Source organism: Podarcis muralis, chromosome 16 (assembly GCF_964188315.1).
Source record: "Podarcis muralis chromosome 16, rPodMur119.hap1.1, whole genome shotgun sequence".
NCBI classification, from domain to species: Eukaryota; Metazoa; Chordata; class Lepidosauria; order Squamata; family Lacertidae; genus Podarcis; species Podarcis muralis.
Window position 1 is genome coordinate 23788627 of NC_135670.1, and position 17566 is coordinate 23806192.

Below are 17566 nucleotides of genomic sequence, written 5' to 3' on the forward strand. Positions count from 1 at the left end.
TGGTCTGTTTAGTTCAGTACTGTCTGCACTGACTGGCAGCAGCTTTCCAGTATTTCAGGCAAGGTACATTTCCCCAGCCCTACCTGCAGAATGAACCGGAGACTTTCTGCCAAGAGAATGAGGTCATTCCTCTAAAAATAAAGATCTGAGGTCTCATGATTGTTACAAAACAGCTGTCTTAAACAGTAAGGTGCCTTATACCCAACTGAGATCGCTGGTTCCTCTAGCACAGGGGTCAGCAACCTTTTTCAGCTGTGGGCCGGTCCACCGTCCCTCAGAGCATTTTTTGGGGGGGAAATGAACGAATTCCTATGCCCCATAAATAACCCAGAGATGCATTTTAAATAAAAGCACACATTTTACACACTGAATCCCGGACTATCCACGGGCCGGATTGAGAAGGCGATTGGGCCACATCCGGCCCACGGGCCTTAGGTTGCCTACCCCTGACCTAGCACAACAGTGCCCAAACTCCTTTTTCAGGCAGGAGGCAGTCTCAGCTCTATCTTGAAGTGTTGGGGATTCTTCACAGTCTGCATGCAAAGCAGGAGGTCTGCCACTAAGCTTTGGCCCTGTGGAAAGCCGAGAGAGAAAAAGCAACACTGCTTTGTGATAGCCATTTAATTTGGACACTCTTAAGGGAAGCAGGCAACAACTCTCTAATGATCAGGGGTATGGGAGGAAAAGGCTGGAAGGGGATGCCTCTAGCTGTGAGCACCTAAACAATAGGTGCCAAAGATACAGGGGGGATTTGGAGCATGTAGCGCAGCATTTAGAGCAGCAGGCTTTCAAGACCTGGCACCCAACATTAGCCCAAGCATGCCCTTTGGGACTTGCTTTGTAATATTTTTACCATCTATTTGCATAGTAAACTGCCTCAACAGTTGAAAGACCAATGATTTAAACAGCTTTCTCTAGGACGGAGCCTTCTAAATGATTTGGACTCAAATTTCCATCAGTCCCAGTTAGAGCAGCAATGCTGCCTGGGGCTGATGGAAACTGTAGTCCAAAACATCTTTAGGGCACCAGCCTGGGACAGGCTAATTTAGAACCTACAGTCATACCTCTTGTTACGTTTGGTTCAGGTTACGTCTTTTCAGGTTGCGTCCCGCGGCAACCCAGAAGTACCGGAAAGGGTAACTTCTGGGTTTCGCCACTCGCACATGCGCAGACGCTCCAAATGACGTCACACACATGCGCAGAAGCGGCGAATCACGACCCGGGCATGTTCAGGTTGCGTTCTGCTCATGTTGCGAACAGGGCTGCGGAATGGATCCCATTCACAACCAGAGGTACCACTGTATTGTGTAACTCTTTAGCCGTGATAAGAAAAGGCTCCAAAAGCCTCTGCCACCAAAATTACAGCCTTCGATTATCAAAAACCTACAGACTCAATAAGCAAGTGTGGCTGTACTGCAGGGGATAAAGATAAGAGACTTGAACAGCATCTTAATCTACTGCCCTCTGAAGGCTTCTTTCAGCCTTTAGTATGTCTTGGGTGGAAAGACAAGGAGTGATTTGCAAAAAAGACACACAGATTTAAAATCATTTCCATATTTTGTATTGAAGTCAATGAAAGTGTGTTGCACTTTTGTCAGGTTCATAATCTCCCAAACTAAGAGGGTTAAATCTTGGCAAGATTCTGAGGAATCTAGCGCAAGCCTCTTGAAGCTCATGTGTTGGTCAAACACTTAATACAGAAGGCCAGGAGCCAAGAACCAAGTGACTTCTTTTTCTCTCAACTCAAAAGCAATGCAATGGAGGAGGCAAGTTGCTCCAAAGCAGGAGGATGGGGAGTAAAAAATTATGCTGGACTAATGCAAGCTGCTTCCAGGAATCCTGACCGATTCCACTGTTCTGAATAAGAGCTCACACTGCAGGCTTACTGGGTTATCAGCTTCTTCCATCTCTGTTAAAACAAAAAAAATATTCCTTCCAGTAGCACCTTAAAGACCAACTAAGTTAGTTCTTGGTATGAGCTTTCGTGTGCATGCACACTTCTTCAGATACACTGAAACAGAAGTTGCCAGATCCTTCTATATAGTAAGAAGGTGGGGAGGGGTATTACTCAGAAGGGTGGTGGGAATGGGTGATTGGCAGATAGCTGTGATGAGCCTGTTGACGACTCCATCTCTGTTGTCTGACCATTCCCAGGAAACCCAGGTCGATGCAAAAGACATCAGAGCTCAGAGATTTCACATGGAAAATCACAAATGCTTTTATTACACTAGTTATTTGGAATATGGAAGTTAAACTGAAATGTTTCATCCAGAAGGTATCATTCTCTTATATGCCAGCAAGCCCCTTCCAAAAGTTTAATGTACATGGTCAGATCTAATCAAAGCTAAGAGAGATCTTAGCCGCAGAGGCAAAACGTTGCAAGAAAATAAAACAGAAGACCACTGAAAAGAAATGCTAGCCAAGCAGCGATTCTGATAACATTGTGAATATATAGCACGAGCTGCTGAAATATACACACATCAACTTGAAAAATAATTGACAGTGACTCCAAGGGCATGAACAACTTTCTCCAGCTGAAGGGATTACCAGATACAAGCTGAAGGTACAAAGCGCTGCCCATGCGGGAACGCCATGCGGATGTTACTCAGGAGCTGGCAGATTCTGGCAGCTTGTCTTGTGCCATATGCTGTGTGGCAGCTGCCTTGCCAATGGAGTCCTACTTCTTTCTACCTCCTCTTTCTTTGAGTGCTAAGTGGATCACTGACCCACTGGTCATGTTGTAATAAGCCAGAGAGTTGGAATCTTTGATGAAGATGCCCTGAAAAGACAAGACACGAGAGGGTCTGAACAGTGCTAAGCTTTGTGCTTGGCAAGGAAAACAGAACCCACCCTTTGCACCAGAAGGAAACCACAGGAAGCTATGCCTTGGACAAGGTCACACATTTGGTCCATCTAGCTCATCATTGTCTACACTGACCAGCAGCCCCACCTGGAGATGCTGGGGACTGAATATCGGATTTCCTGCATGCAAAGCAACCGCTCTACCACTGAGTTATAGCCCTTCCTTCATATCTCAGCATGGAATGCGAATCATGGCATTTGCGATTTAAGCTTGAAAAAGGCAAGGGAACAGATAAGGCTGGGATCTTAAGACACTCAGGGTTAAGTGGAATGCTCCCCCCAAGGAGGTTCAGCTGGCGCCTTCATTATAATACTTTTAGGCGCCAGGCAGAAATGTTCCTCTTCAGCCAGGCCTTTAGTTGATTAACATGCTACATACCCTTTTAAATGTGTTTGTGGGAGACGGTGGAGAGGAGAGAGGTTATTGGTTTGTTTTTGTTCTTGTTTTTATTATGTCTTTTGTATCTTGTATTTTTATGTTGTGAACCCTGAGATCTATGAATGAAGAACGGCAAACTAACTAACTAACTAACTAACTAAGGGCCAACGGGACCACACACCCACCTCATATTGGAGCTTTTGTTTCCCAGCAGGCATTCCTGTGGCCTCATGAATCTTGACCTTGATAACAGAAACCTAAGAACCAGAAGAAACCCACAAACACCATCAATGAAATTGGGCACTATACAAGGGACTTGTAAAGCACATGCTTGGGAAACATAACATGATAGAAAGGAAAAGGTTTGCAATGAATGTCATAAAAGGAAAGCTGTATCAATCAAGAGAGAAATGAATCAGGGAGCAGGGATGTCAAATGGTGACTCATCAGTTAAATCTGGTCAGGTATTTTACACCCAGGAATGGTAAAAGCTTTGCCTGCTGCTTCATGGTTATAAACAGCCACACATTGTTCTCTCTTTTAATGCCTGCTGTGCATCTTTACATGTTAACAGCATTATTATTATTATTATTATTATTATTATTATTATTATTATTATTATAATATTATATTTCTGAGGTGCTTTTCCCAAGCTGGCTTATAGAAATATAAAATACATGTAAATATACAGTGTTTAAAACTAAGCAATCCAATATTTAATACTAAACACATACACCCCATTAAAATCAGCAATGTAAAAACTGGAAGAATATACAAGCAGCCTTTCCCCCCAAAATTAAAAACTGATGATCGGGAAAAGCAGCCCATTAGATGACATCAAATGCTTGAGAACAGAGGAAAGTTTTAAACTGGCGCCAAAAAAGACAGTATCAGCACCATGTGGGCCTTGATGCGAAGCTTTTTTTCGACAAACAGGGAGCAACTCTCTGAACCTCTCCAGAATGAAGAGAGAGTTTGGTGTAGATCTTGATGCATGGGTAGATTCATATTGGGAGAGACATTCCATTAAGCAGTGTGGTGCTGAACTGCGTAAACCTTATAGCACACTGATTTGGGCCTGGAAATGCACGGGCTGCCAGTAAAGTGCAGCCAGAACAGGTGTTAAAAGGTACAATCACCTGGCTGCAACAATTAATCTGGCTACTGCATTCTGCAGCAGCTGCAGTTCCTGAAGAGCCACATAATCTAACATTTTTATATATAACTCTCTGCTGCAACACCTGCACTCCACAAGCGCTGGTTTTCTTAATGGCACCTGGCCGCTGATAAAGATGGGGATCATTTTATGCAGCAAAATACTCTTTCCAAATCCCAGATAACTGTCTGAAGAGCAAAGCAGTCACTGACAACAGAGAAACTGGCCACCCATTGCTTGGGCCACATACCTGGTCAGAGAGAGGGAGGGTGAACACCAGCACCTGACCATTCAGCTTCCATTCTGTCTTGTCCTGCATGTTAGGAACTTGAACTTTGACCGTGACTGGGCCCTAAGGGAGTAAGCAGAATTACACTGTTAAAGGGGGGGGGGTGCTTAAGAACACAAGTAGAGCCTGCTGTATTAGGCAAATGGCCCATCTAGTTCAGCATCCTGTTCTCACAGCGGCCAACCTGTAGGAAATCCATAAGCAGGATTCGAGCTCTCTCCTGTCCTGTGGTTTCCAGCAACTGGTATTCAGAAGCATTACTGCCTCTGACTGTGGAGGCAGAGCATAGCCATTGTGGCTTGCAGCCATTGATAGCCATCTCCCCCATGAATCTGTCAAATCTGACAAAGGAGAAGGAGGGAGAACCGATGAGAAAATAGATAAAGAGACCTCTGCTTCTTCCTGGAAGGCTGCCCTTCCACCTTTTGAATTCCTTTCCCTTGCAAATTCCCCCAGTCAGATTGCAAGTGGAGAACTTCAGGCTGGCAACCCAGCTTAATCGGAATGTGAAGGGTCGCTGATCACCCAAGCCGCTAGAAGATTCCTCTGGCCTAAGATCAAAGCACCATTATTTATTTAAGCACACACCTTGTTTCTGCGCAGGAATTCCTCTTCCGGCATCAGGTTCTCTTCAGATTTCAGCTTCTTGGAGGCCGGCTCATCATCCATGGGAGGTGGAGGGTGGACAGGAGGCATAGGGGCCGGAGCACTCACTGGCGCCACAGGAGGAGCTGGAACAAAAGCTGGTGGGGGGAGGGGAGAGTATTTGTTCTGCAAGAAAAACACTAGTGGTGTTTGGAGCAAAAGACGTGGACAGAACCCCAAAGCAGTGGTGTCAAATGTAGAAAAAGCCTGGTATAGTCCCATCTCCATTTCTGCTTGAGAAGGTAGCACAGGAAGCATGTGTGGAGGCATCTTCCAAAGCTAATCAAGGGCAAAACAACTCACTTATGAGCTTGCTTGCATGAAACAACTAAGCATTTGTGTCTCTGCTCCCCACCTCCCAGCCTTTAGAAATAAGGTGTTTTTGGTGTATGCTAAAAACCTTTTCGTTCACCAAAGCACTTTCAGAATGGTGTTATTGGTTATGCATAGTACCAGTCATTGTGAAGGTGTGGAGTTGTATCTTTTTTTTAAAAAAAAAATGTTTTACTTCTCATGTATCAAATGCCTTTTATTCTTTTGAACGCTGCTATGGTTACTTTAAATATTAAAGCGTTTTATATGTGTTTTTTAAAACGTAAGCAACAAGTTTGCTTGATTTTTATAGAAAGGCAGGGTATAAAAATAGCAGGGTTTTTTTTTTTAATAAGAAAAGTTTAATGACTCTGGAGGGACCAGTGGCCTTTGCAATCTCCAATGGTGTCTGTCCCTGGCACCAGAGAGAAGTATGGATCCTTAAAATACATTTCCTGGTCACAAGAAGGTGGAATGGAAATCTCTTGAAAGAGTTACATTTGGCACCATTGCCTTTAGGGAAAGAAAAGAGACCAAAAGAAAAAAGAAAAGCAACAGTAAGTAGAAACTCCCAAGGCATAAAAGCTGTGTTAAAATGAGATTAGTTGAGCTAAAAAGCCTAGGAAAAGTTGTCAGCTTCTCCTATCCAAGCACTGCGAAAGTCAGGACATCACACCTGCTGGAAGTCTAAGCTTCAGTGCTTCTAAGTAAGGAAAATGTGGGAATGTAGAAAGGTCTGCTTTGTAGCAATAAAATGAAGGTTAAATAAATGGGGCGGGGAGGGGGGGGGAGATGAACGCACCTAAACACATGTGATGCATCTGCTATCCCAGAGTAGGCTGAAGTCCCTTTCCTAGGCTTTGCTTCAGCTGCGTAGGAAGTTAATGCTAGTCGTGAGCTTTATGACACAAGTATTGCTATGGTCAAGTTGCCCTTGTTTCCTTAAGGGCCCCCATGAACTATCCTGGGCTGCAACTGCACATGTGCCTGACCAGAAGTGTACAGCTAAAAATGCAATATGTGAATCTGGCCTTGCTCTGTTCCCTGGGTTTCAAATACTTGGGTCTGGCGACGACTTTCCACCCACGTTGGTTTTTTAAAAAAAAAACACACAGATCTTTCAACTCCACTGTGAAGTCTTTGGCTTGGAATGACTGGGGTATTAAGCATTTAAGAGAATTACAAAAATTTCAGACAAGAACACTTCCACGTGACAGCCAGGGATCTAAGTGACTCGATAGCATCTTATTTATGTACCCTGAGCTACTTATCTCAAACTTGGATGGCGGTCATTGAAAAGAGGAAGAGCCACACACAAAGCAGCCAGACCATAAATGCGAGATGAGGGGGGGCTTAAAGCTACTTTGCAACAACTATAATGGGTGTGAAGCAACTGAAACACAGAGAGAAGACTCTGGCTCTTTCCAAGGGCACCGAGTGGCTCTTCCTCTATTCCTGCCTTTGTTTCTCTTGCAAAACGACAGTGTCTGGAGAACTGGCACCCAAGCTAGCATGCAGCCACAAGAATCTTTGAAGAGCGGCGACAATCAGGCCAAGTAGTCTACAAAAGGTCAAGAACTATTGACACACAGAGACGCACACCACAGCCAGGAATCCCCGATACCACTCTGGACAGACAAGAGAAGTGAAGGCATGCAAATTAAGAGCTCGACTTGAAGGTTAGTGATTAGCTGAGTTACCTCCGAGGTCACAATGACACTTAAGAAGTTACCTGGACTGCTGACTGGTCCCTGTCTGTATCCTATATTGTAACAATTAAATATAATTAGTCAATGGCTTAGCTCACCTGAAACCTATGAGATAATAAAATAGTGCCTATTTAGATTTCATTATTTAAAACGGAAAACTCTACAGGAAAGCACAAAGGTTCCAGGCCGCTCCTTTGTCCCACACAATGGTCAAGAATATACTGTAATGTCACAGAGCACACTTTCAACTTATTGGGTTCAAGAACTGGGGTTGGCAGTGTGTGCTTTTCCATACCTATGTGGAAGAACAGGTCTCTGATTTAGACAGAAAACTTGCAAGCCAACTCCTGTGTAAATGCAGCCAGCACCACAGTCTTTGTACATCAGTGAAGCATCCTAGAGGATTGAAAATGCAAGATCTAGTCTACCCTCATCCCCATAGATGGTGGGAAGAATGATTTTGGGCCATGGAAGAAACTGAAAGCAGTCTGCCTCAGTTTCTCTGTGGAAAAGGGGCTATGGGTAGGAAAAGGTCATGGAGCATAAACAATAGACTATGCAACAATTTTTAACCTTTCATGTGAGAAAAGGAATTGGAAGGCTAGGGAGAATGAAGATGAAATTCTGAGTTCATTTTGGGAGAGGGGAACAACCAATTTGGAACAAGTAGGGGGAATTCTGTTCCTGCCCAACATTTCCCCCCTCTTCTTTTCTAGACCTCAAACTTTTGGGAGAAAGGAGTCACCTGTATAACAGTTACCAACTACAGATCTTTTTTTTAAAAAAAGGACACATGGTGATCATCACAAGGCAATACATAGGGTAAAGCTGTCACTGTGGCATCTTTCAAACCCAAAGATGTCACCAATTTTAACACAACTGTTATAATTCATTCAGCAAATGCAGTGACTAAATTTTAGCAGGGTGTTGACCTCCAGGGCTTAATTCCATTGAAGAAATGGCTTTTTGGTAGAGAATCCCAATGAAGCCTGCAGAAACTTTTGATCAAAGACTTGCAGGTAAAGTGCAACTGCTTAACGCGGTAGCTATAGGACCACTGAGAAAAATGCGCCAACAGAAGCAAATTCTGAGACCAGGAGCAATCCTGACCGGCTTCCGCAATTCCCAAAACTTATTTAGCCCGAGGTGAGATTGTTCAGCACTGACCTGTTGGCACAATCATGGGAGGGGGCCGGGGAGCCATGATGGGCGGGGCCGAAGGTGGCATTGGAACGACGTTGATCCGAGGGGCATGTATGATCGGTGGCATCGGAGCAGCGATGACAGAGCCTGGAGGTAAGCGGACCACGGAAGTCATCGGTGGGCGAGGCATGACGGGAACAGCGCTGACAACTGTTGTACGGACAGGTGGTGGCATCTAGAAGACGTAAGAACACAGGAATTTGCTTATGCTGAACCAGGCCATGCTGGCCCATCTAGCTCAGTATCGCTGGCACAGACTGGCAGCAGTTCTCCAGGGATTCAGACAGGGAATTTCTATCGGCTCTACCTGGAGATGCTGGGGATCAAACCAGAGGCCTTCTGCATGCAAAGCCGGTGCTCTGCCACTGAGACGTGACCCTTCCCAAGCAAGGCAATTCAGCTTACAAGATGCAAATTAAAACCCATTTGGCAGAGCCAGAAGAAGTCTCCTGTTAAGCAGAGGAGCTTCCTGTGGAACAAGTGGGGCTTACCGAGGGCGGGCGAGGCACTGATGCGATTGGCGGAGCGCTGGTTTGGATATTTGGGGCTGACGAGAGGGGTGGGGGCTGGGGCATCTCATTGGGTTTGCTCGGCCCAATCTTCTCCTTGCTGTCATCCTCTGGCACCAGCCCTTTGGCCTTATGTATAGCCTCAATCTGCTCCTGAAGGGTAATGTTGGCCTGAGCTGCCTGCTGAGTTCGGGCCATGCTGCCAGAGTGGCCATCCCAGGTCACCTAGTAAAACAGAAAACAGGTGAGTCTTAGTGCCTCTTGCTTTCACACTAACAAAAGTTAAGCCTCTGGAGGAGGAGGCTTCCTTCCCTTCACGCTTCCGGTAGCAGAGCGCTGTTTAGCCTGGCTCCCTGCCATACCTTCTCTTCTGGTTTCTGGATCTCTTCTTCCCCAATTTTCTTGCCAATAGCTGTCTCTTCAACACCAAAAATATCGGTACGGCGCTCAGCCAGCTGTTTCAAGCTGCTTTCAATGTCCAAGCCTGGAAAGTATGAGTAAAATGGGAGAGTTTGCCATGGTGGGTTTTTTTGTTTTGGTCCTTCAAGATAGGGCACTGCTCATAGGGTCTAAGCCATCTGTTGTCGCTACTCCCATAAAATGGGCAGACAGAAATGGGATGCCCTGAAAAATTTAGCCATCTGAAAATTTTGGCCGCCAAGATAGTGTTCTACCTTCTCCATTCACTACTTTGTCTGGGCTCTGGAAAACCCAAACCAGGCACAGGTTTTTATATATTTCTTATGCTTATAAAGCCCATTCTTTCATCAAAAAACTCAAGAGCAGCTGACATGTAGTTGATATTCAAATATATACTTATTGCATTCTGAATTATTACTGGGTATCGTTTTTTCTTTTATATACCTTTATTAGCTGCTTTGAACATCCCCGTTTGGAGAGGAAAATACGTTAAATGTTTTACTACAGAATTGCAGTGTAGTAAACACACCTGCCCCCAAAACGCCTTTTGAAATTTGAGGCCTACCTGTCGCTTGATAGCTGTCCTCTTATAAAACTAAAGTTAATCCAAGGTAATTCATTTATCTATCAATTTATTAACACTGAATGATTCTAATTATTTCAGAAGAGCATTTTAGTATCTGACTAGTTTCCTTCAGACATGCATAAACATGTAATCAAGGTTAACTCAATAAAAAAGTATGTCGATAAAAGACCACTAAAACCTTGCTGGACTGACCTGGGGCATAGACCTCATCATCGCTCTGCTTCTCCCGGAGAGAGCGATCCCTTTGCTCCAACCAGCGGGGATCCAGAAGCCCAATCCGCATATGTTCTTGCATTTTGCTGGCAGGGATTTTCTCCCCCGTGATGGGGGAGACAAGATACTCATCTGGGGCCGGAGTTGGTGGCAAAGGCTTAGATGCTGGAGAGAGGAGAGATATACAGTTAGAAATGTTTCACATGACCACTGGATCTGGAATGCAACCCATTCACAAAACCCCACCTGATCTTAATCCCAAGCTTACCTTTAGGGTCATAATCTTTCCTGACAATGACTTGGTCTGGAGTAGGAGGAAGAGGTGGTGGCATCGGAGTTTCTGGAGGTGGTGGAACTTTCTGACTCTCATCTTCTTCATCAGAGCCCTTCAAAAAAAAATTTTTAAGTGAAGGATCATGAAGCATGATTCTCTTGAAAGGCTCAACTCAATTTTCTTAGTAAGAAGACAAACCAGGCTTAAGCAAGTCCCTTACTCGATTTAAGCTAGCACCAGTTAGCTCAATTGGTTAGAGCATGGTGCTAATAATGCCAAGGTCATGGGTCTGATCCCCATATGGGTGCATATCCCTGCATCGCAGGGAGTTGGACTAGATGATCCACAGGGTCCCTTCCAACTGATGATTCTATCATACCTTTGGGGCTGGCTTGTTCAAGCCTTGAGCTTGTGAAATGTACTTCAAACTTCAAACCATCAACAGACTTGTGGGAATATGAATGTGCAGCATGTTATGCAAAGGACCCTTACGGGGCTTGACTAGACTGTTTCAGAACCCTCTCTCATCCCTTGTAGGTTTACGGCTAAAGGACAAAGATCCTCTAAAACTTTTGGAACCTTCCCCCCCCCCCCCGACGTTAAAACTTGAGCCCCAATTTAAGTTCAGGAGAGCATTAAGGTCCAGGACACCAGCTATGCAGCACAAGAAACAAACTCTTACGAACATTACTTTACTGAGTATGGGGATTAAGAGATTCAGAAAGACTACTTTCAAGCTTCGCCACACCGAAAAGACTTTCCCGCAGACTAATTGCTCACCTCATCCATGTCCTGCACTTGGGTATCCTGGTCCAACTGAGATGGTGCTTCCTCAGTCTTTTCTTGTTTCTCATCTTCATCATCTGACTCCACTTCCATCTCCACTTCTTCACTTTCTCCAAACTTCTCATAGCGCTCCTGGATGAGAATTCGAGCACCTAGCTCCTCGGGAGTGGTGGGAGGTGGGAAGTTCCCTGCAAAAAAAAAAGGGGGGGATCATACCTTTGGTGAAACTTAAGTTACACAGCTGAGAAAAGCATCATGTGTCTTCCCTAGACAAGCTCCTTGTTAAGGGTCCACCTCAGTGGGAAGTGACTGGACTTCTGGGCTAGGGGGTGGGGGCTCTGTTAGCTTCACTTTTTTCTGGTATTTGTGGGATTCAAGAAGCAGAATTCAAATGCAGGTCTTGATTGCCGCTTCCATTTTATTTGCATCTGCTTTTCAAGTATATTACAGTCTTCTCCAGGACTCCCCTTCCGAGGGAGGCTCAGAGGATGACGAGGAAAAGAAGGGCCTTTTCAGTTATCGCTCCGAGTGTGTTTTCTCCAGCAAGGCCCACCTGGCACATTTAGCAATATCTACTTGACATCACATAAAGATGTATATCCCCCCCCCCAGGCTTTTGATAGACTTGAGATGTTACTAAGTTTGCTGCCCAAGTTTCCTGTGGCTGTTTTGTGGATTGATGTGTTCTGTTTTTATGGTATAATGTGTTTATATTTATGTTTTTGAATGTAAGTAGCTTGGAGACCTTTGAGTAACAAGCAGCTAACTAGAATAATAATGATAATGGTAATAATAATAATAATAATAATAATAAAGTAATATGCAGGTGGTTGCTGAAGGACTTTGTTGGAAAGTAGCTATATAGTGCTTCCTTGGAGGGATAACAGATGAGTTATTCAATATTTTCATTGAGTCTAAGCGGCTTTCCCTTCCGGACATATGCCCAGAGCCTTCTTATGTTGGATTCAATGAGGCTTTGAGAGGTCATGCTATGCATTTCAGCAAAGTAAATGACCCAACCTTGCTCGGAGGGCTGGAAGTCCACGGTTTCCACCACCACAAAATCATGCCAATCAATCTGGGCATAAGCAACGCGCTCTCGCTCCTTTTCCTCCTCTTCCTTCTTCCGCTCTCGCTCCTGAAACTTGGCCCACTCCACTCTGTAACATGCCTGCACAAAGCATCAAGTAACTTTTTTAAAAAAAACCAGTAACTGTGTTTTTGGATACATTCTCGATAAGCATCAAGGTCGACTGCTTTCAAGTGCCCCCGAAACTCAGCTTGAAGGCATTGACAAGGCCATATCCTCCCACTTCAGTCATGGGAAGAGCTGGGTTGGTGGTAATTGCAGATGCTGGCTGGCTACCAAGGCTAGTAAACAGATTAATTGGATCACTGCACTTAAGAATCTGATGATTGTAGACTCATTTGAAAATTACACATTGTGGGATATTTTGAGAGGCAGTGTAGCGGTTAGTGTGCTAGACTGTGTCCTGGGTCCAAATCCCCACTCAGCCATGAAATTCACTGGGTGACCTGGGCCAGCCATTACCTCACAGAAGGTTTGCCCCTTTGCAGGAAAGGTGAAATAGAAATGCAATAAATAAAATAAAAAGGTCTTTGGTAGTAACGCGAAGTGATACAATCACAAAAGGAGAATCAAAAGTCCACCTTGCCTCTATTACAAATAAGGCCACTGAGATGTAAGACTGCAATCCTACACTTGCTTACCTAGGAGGAAGCTCCACTGAACTCAGTGAAGATTACACCTGGGTAACATATATACCTCTATAGGACTGCACCGAGTATTGGCAGAAATTCAAAGCGATATAAGATGGTTAGCTCAGAAGAGTGTTTTCAGATTATTTAAACCTAGCAAAGGGCAGTCATGTAAAAAACTCTTAACTGCTTACCTGATCCAATACTTCTTTGGGGTTTTCTGCCTCCTTCTTAAGTTTTATGATCAAACCCTTGGGTGGAATCAAGATCTGGGGGGAAAAATTCAATAGGCTACTGAGACATCAGTTCCAATTAGGGTTTTCTTCTTGCCCAAGCAATCAATAGTCTGCATTAAGAAAAGCTTGCAGTAGGCATAAATTATGCAAAATAACTTTTGCCAGTTATTTTTATAGTTTATTCCAGGTTTGCAAGTCATAGTAATGGGCTGGGAGGTATGTGCGACACTTGAGGTCTTATTCATCCACCCACTCAGCTTCTGAGATATCAGCAGGAAACGCCGCACGTTTTCAAGTATATCTTAGCAGTCATGAGGACTAGAAACTTGTTTGTTGAGTTGTCAATGTTTCAAAGAAAAGCTTAATTCTGTGCTTTCCCCTCTCCAAGTCTATGCACAGCTTTGCCTGAAAGTAGGAACACTTTAAGGAACAGTACATGTGCACAGGTTGTAGGGAAGATGGCAACTATTTGCCATAATTGGCAAGGGATATAGCTATGACTTAGGCAAGCCAGCTACTATTAGACAAAGCCTCCATACTTGGAGGCAGCAGTGTTTCTGAATGCCAGTTGCTGGAAACCACAGGAGGAGAATGCTGATGTTCTGCTTGTTGGGTTCCCACAAGCACCTTGTTGGATACTGTGAGAAAGACTAGATGGGCCACTGGCCAGATGATCTAGCAGGCTATTCTTATGTTTTTAACAAAAACAGAACAATTCTGCTATCATTGCCATTGCTTCCCCCGTTTGCTATGGAACAGATTTTGTTTTTATCTTGCCATGATCATACAAACAATGTGCAATCAATATTAGGGCACCTTAATGCCTGGGGTGTCCCTACTTTCCCCTCCAGGATCCTTGCAAGTATGTCTCTTCAACCTAGACAGGAAGTCTTCAAAGTTTGTCACTTTGAAATGCACATGTCGCTTTGCGTAAATAGCACTATCCTCAAGCTTGTTCAAATGAATGCTCCCTGCATCTGAGATTTGTTACCTTAGTGTACTGTTCAACCAGTTTGGTGAAGTAGTTGAAGAGACTGTGCTGCGGGCGCAGGAAGTCAAATTGATAATTCCTCTGCTCTTTCTGCATCAGCTGGGTGAGGAACTGCCTGCCGTTCCGAGCAACAAACTGGGCTGTCAGCTTTACCACGTCCAAGTCGAAGGCTGAGATCGAGGGAGGGTCTGCAATGAACTCAAATTCCGGAGGAGGCTCTTTCGGAACCACAGTCTCCTGAATCACCTGGGCTTGTACCTGCAGAAGGAACACAGAAATGGATCACCACTCATACCCAACCTCACTTAGGTGCACAGGTCAGGTGGTCCCTGTATTTGCTGCTCTGTGGTTTAGAACCATTCCTAGCAAGCCTCTGCCAACCGGGTGCCCTTCAGATGGCTTGGCTATGTTGGCCGGGGCTGATGGTAGTTGCAGTCCAAACCATCTAGAGGGCAGCAGGTTGGTGAAGTTTGTTCTTAGCTCCACAGTGAGCTGGTGGGAGGAACCTGTGGCCCCCCAATGTCGCTGAACTACAATGCCCTTGGCCACTGACCCTGCTTGCTAGGGCTGATGGGTGTTGTAGGTAAGCAACATCTAGAGGGCCAAAAGTTCCTCACTTCTGCCAGTGAGGCATGAATGGAAGGAAAAGGCCAAGAGAAACTTGTTGGCAGATGGCCTTCCCTCCTGCAGCACCATGAAAGGTAAGAGACAGATGAAGAGAAGAGAGGAACCGCTTACCTTTTGGGGAAGCTGCTGTTGTGCACTCTGCTGTGCCTGCATGACTTTGGGAATGGCTGCCGAGGGCTCCTGTGCCTTGCCTTCCTTGAACTCATTGACTTTGTGGCGATAGTAGGCATGGTAAGGATCGTTGGGGTTCAAGAAGTTAAATTTGGGATTGTTGATTTCATTCTGCCGGATACGGGCTTCAAACTCAGGACCATTTCTGGAAAGGTTGTATAGCAAAAATCAGCACCAAACCAAAATTTAAAATTCCTCAAAAGCCACCAAGGACAGGCACAGTATCCAACCCACACAAAAAATTATTGCCAATTCTGAGTCCTCACCGACTTTGTCCCTTAGCACATTTGATTAGCTATGCATGCTGAGGCTGCCTCAACCACCCTCTTAGTTTATCACTGCAAGAAGCTGGTATTCCAAGAGTCCAGTCTAGTGTGACCTACCTGGCTACAAAGCTGGCTGTCTTGTCCACAATATTCCGAACCTCTGGAGGAGGATAAATAATTCCCACCACGGGCTTGGCTGGTGTTGCTTCTTCTTTCGGTTCATCTTCTGGCTGCAATTAAAAGCGAATATGGCATAAAAAGAAAGCAGACCAAGGATCTTTCAAAAACCAGTTTGCTGAGGAAAAAAAGCAAGTATTACCTCAAAGCAATAGTCTCTATTGCAGGATTGTTCTGTTGTGAAAGACTGAGCTAAACATCAAAGGACCTTGTTTAAATCTTCTTAGTGGGATGGCCTTAGAAATGTAACCATCACCTCATTTTCAACCCCCCATCCCACCCTTTGTTGTCTTTCTGCCAGCAGATGAAGACTGTTTTATTCCAACATGCTTTGGGGGGGTGGTTTTTAAAGCAACTGTTGTTTTTAATAGTGCTGTGTTGTTTTCACTATGTCTTTCAATGGATCTGCTTTTATATTGTTTTAATTATTTTATAGTTTAGTTACTTTTAAACTATTAAGTATTACATTTTATATGTTGCTAATCTTTTGAATTTTATCTGTGTTGTTCTAATTTGATCACACTGTCCTGAGTCCGGGTCTGGGAAAGAATGCTCTGTGTTTGTGTGTGTGGATAGATGTAATAATAATAATCGTAGTAGTCTAGGGTGGCAGCACCATTGTTATAGATCTTCAGATGCCAGGCAAAAACCTTCTTTCTTAACCCAGGTTTTGGCTTTTAATTATCCATGGCCTTTTAGAGTGGGTAGGATGTTTTAATGAACCAGTTTTAATGTGTCCATGAATTCTGTTTTAAACCCATTTTTCTAAGTGGCTTTGAGCCGTCGTGGCAAAAAAAAAAGCATCGTATAAATTTAATAAACAACAACATTTCCCATCATCACCAGCCAGAATGGCCAGGGATGAGAATAATAATTTATTATTTTTACCCCGCCCATCTGGCTGAGTTTCCCCAGCCACTCTGGGTGGCTCCAAATCGAGTGTTAAAAGCAATACAGCATTAAAACGTCCCTAAACAGGGCTGGCTTCAGATGTCTTTTAAAAATAGGATAGCTGCTTATTTCCTTGACATCTGACGGGAGGGCGTTCCACAGGGCGGGCGCCACAACCGAGAAGGCCCTTTGTCTGGTTCCCTGAAACCTCACTTCTCGCAATGAGAACCGTCAGAAGGCCCTCGGCGCGAGGTATCAGTGTCCGGGCTGAACGATGGGGGTGGAGACGCTCCTTCAGGTATACAGGACCGAGGCCGTTTGGGGATGATGGGAGCTGACAGTCACGCAACCTGTGGGGGGCATAGGTTCCCCATTCCCCACCTTAGAAAATTCCCAGACATCCACGCACCCGCGGGCTGCAAACTACGCCTCCCAGCATGCACCGCTCTCGTCCCGCAAGGCATCCTGGGAGGAGGACCTCCCCCTTCAGGAGGCCTTGGACATTAACCAGGGTTGGGGGGGGGGTGGAAAGATGAAGGAACCTCAGAGAGTGGGCTTCTGCTAAACGGATCAGGCCGAAAATTACCTGCTTCGCTTCAGGGGGCGCTGGCTGGGCAGGCGCCATCGCCTGCACAGGCCCGGCCGGCATGGCGGCTCTTCGCTCCGACGTTAGACGCGCGGCGCTCAACAAAACACCGAGCTCGGCGACAAAATGGCGTCGCCGTCAGCCGTGGCTGCGCGCGCATGCAGAGCGGCCACGTCAAAGAAAGGAGGAGCGGTATAAGTATGGGGGGGGGGCTGTTTGGCGCATGCGCGTTGTCCTCTTCGAGCCCGTTTGAGGCACGGGAGACGCTGAGAGTCTGCGGCTCCCCTGATTCTTCACATAAAGTTAAGGCAAATACTTGCAGAGCCTTTAACCTTCACTTCCAGACCCGAGCGCATTATTTGTTTATGTCCTTGCAAATGAAAACATGATTTTGAAATAAAATAAAGGATACACCTGACCTATGCATGTTTACTCGAAAGTAAATCTCATCCTGTTCAATCCTGTTCTAATATCAAGCACAGTATAGATGAGTTTCACCCTGAGGGATGTCAAGGGAACACCTCCTTCCACCCAATTCTGGCCAATATTGTTGTGAGCG

At 45.0% G+C, this 17566-nt stretch overlaps 1 protein-coding gene across 1 annotated transcript; it reads right to left on the reverse strand.

The window, feature by feature from the left end:
- Window positions 1-2193: 2193 nt before the first annotated feature.
- On the reverse strand, window positions 2194-17166 carry SF3A1 (splicing factor 3a subunit 1). The gene is made up of 17 exons (XM_028709385.2): window positions 17008-17166; window positions 15471-15583; window positions 15028-15232; window positions 14290-14547; window positions 13257-13331; window positions 12364-12514; window positions 11338-11531; window positions 10552-10669; window positions 10263-10448; window positions 9427-9548; window positions 9047-9289; window positions 8520-8730; window positions 7376-7405; window positions 5275-5429; window positions 4648-4749; window positions 3427-3498; window positions 2194-2779 (listed from the first exon to the last, which is right to left on the reverse strand). Exons 1-17 carry the CDS (start codon window positions 17068-17070, stop codon window positions 2678-2680), a joined length of 2400 nt encoding a protein of 799 aa, XP_028565218.1. The 5' UTR covers window positions 17071-17166; the 3' UTR covers window positions 2194-2677.
- Between the last annotated feature and the right edge of the window lie 400 nt (window positions 17167-17566).

What these genes read in the sequence shown, in the direction of transcription:
- SF3A1 (XM_028709385.2), bottom strand. Translation starts at nt 17,070, where the DNA reads ATGCCGGCCGGGCCTGTGCAGGCGATGGCGCCTGCCCAGCCAGCGCCC. An exon ending in CCAAAGAAGTATTGGATCAG is followed by an intron (nt 12,515 to 13,256) that starts GTAAGCAGTTAA and finishes TGCTTTGTGCAG; the next exon opens with GCATGTTACAGAGTGGAGTG. An exon ending in CAGTGCCTCGCCCGCCCTCG is followed by an intron (nt 8,731 to 9,046) that starts GTAAGCCCCACT and finishes TACGTCTTCTAG; the next exon opens with ATGCCACCACCTGTCCGTAC.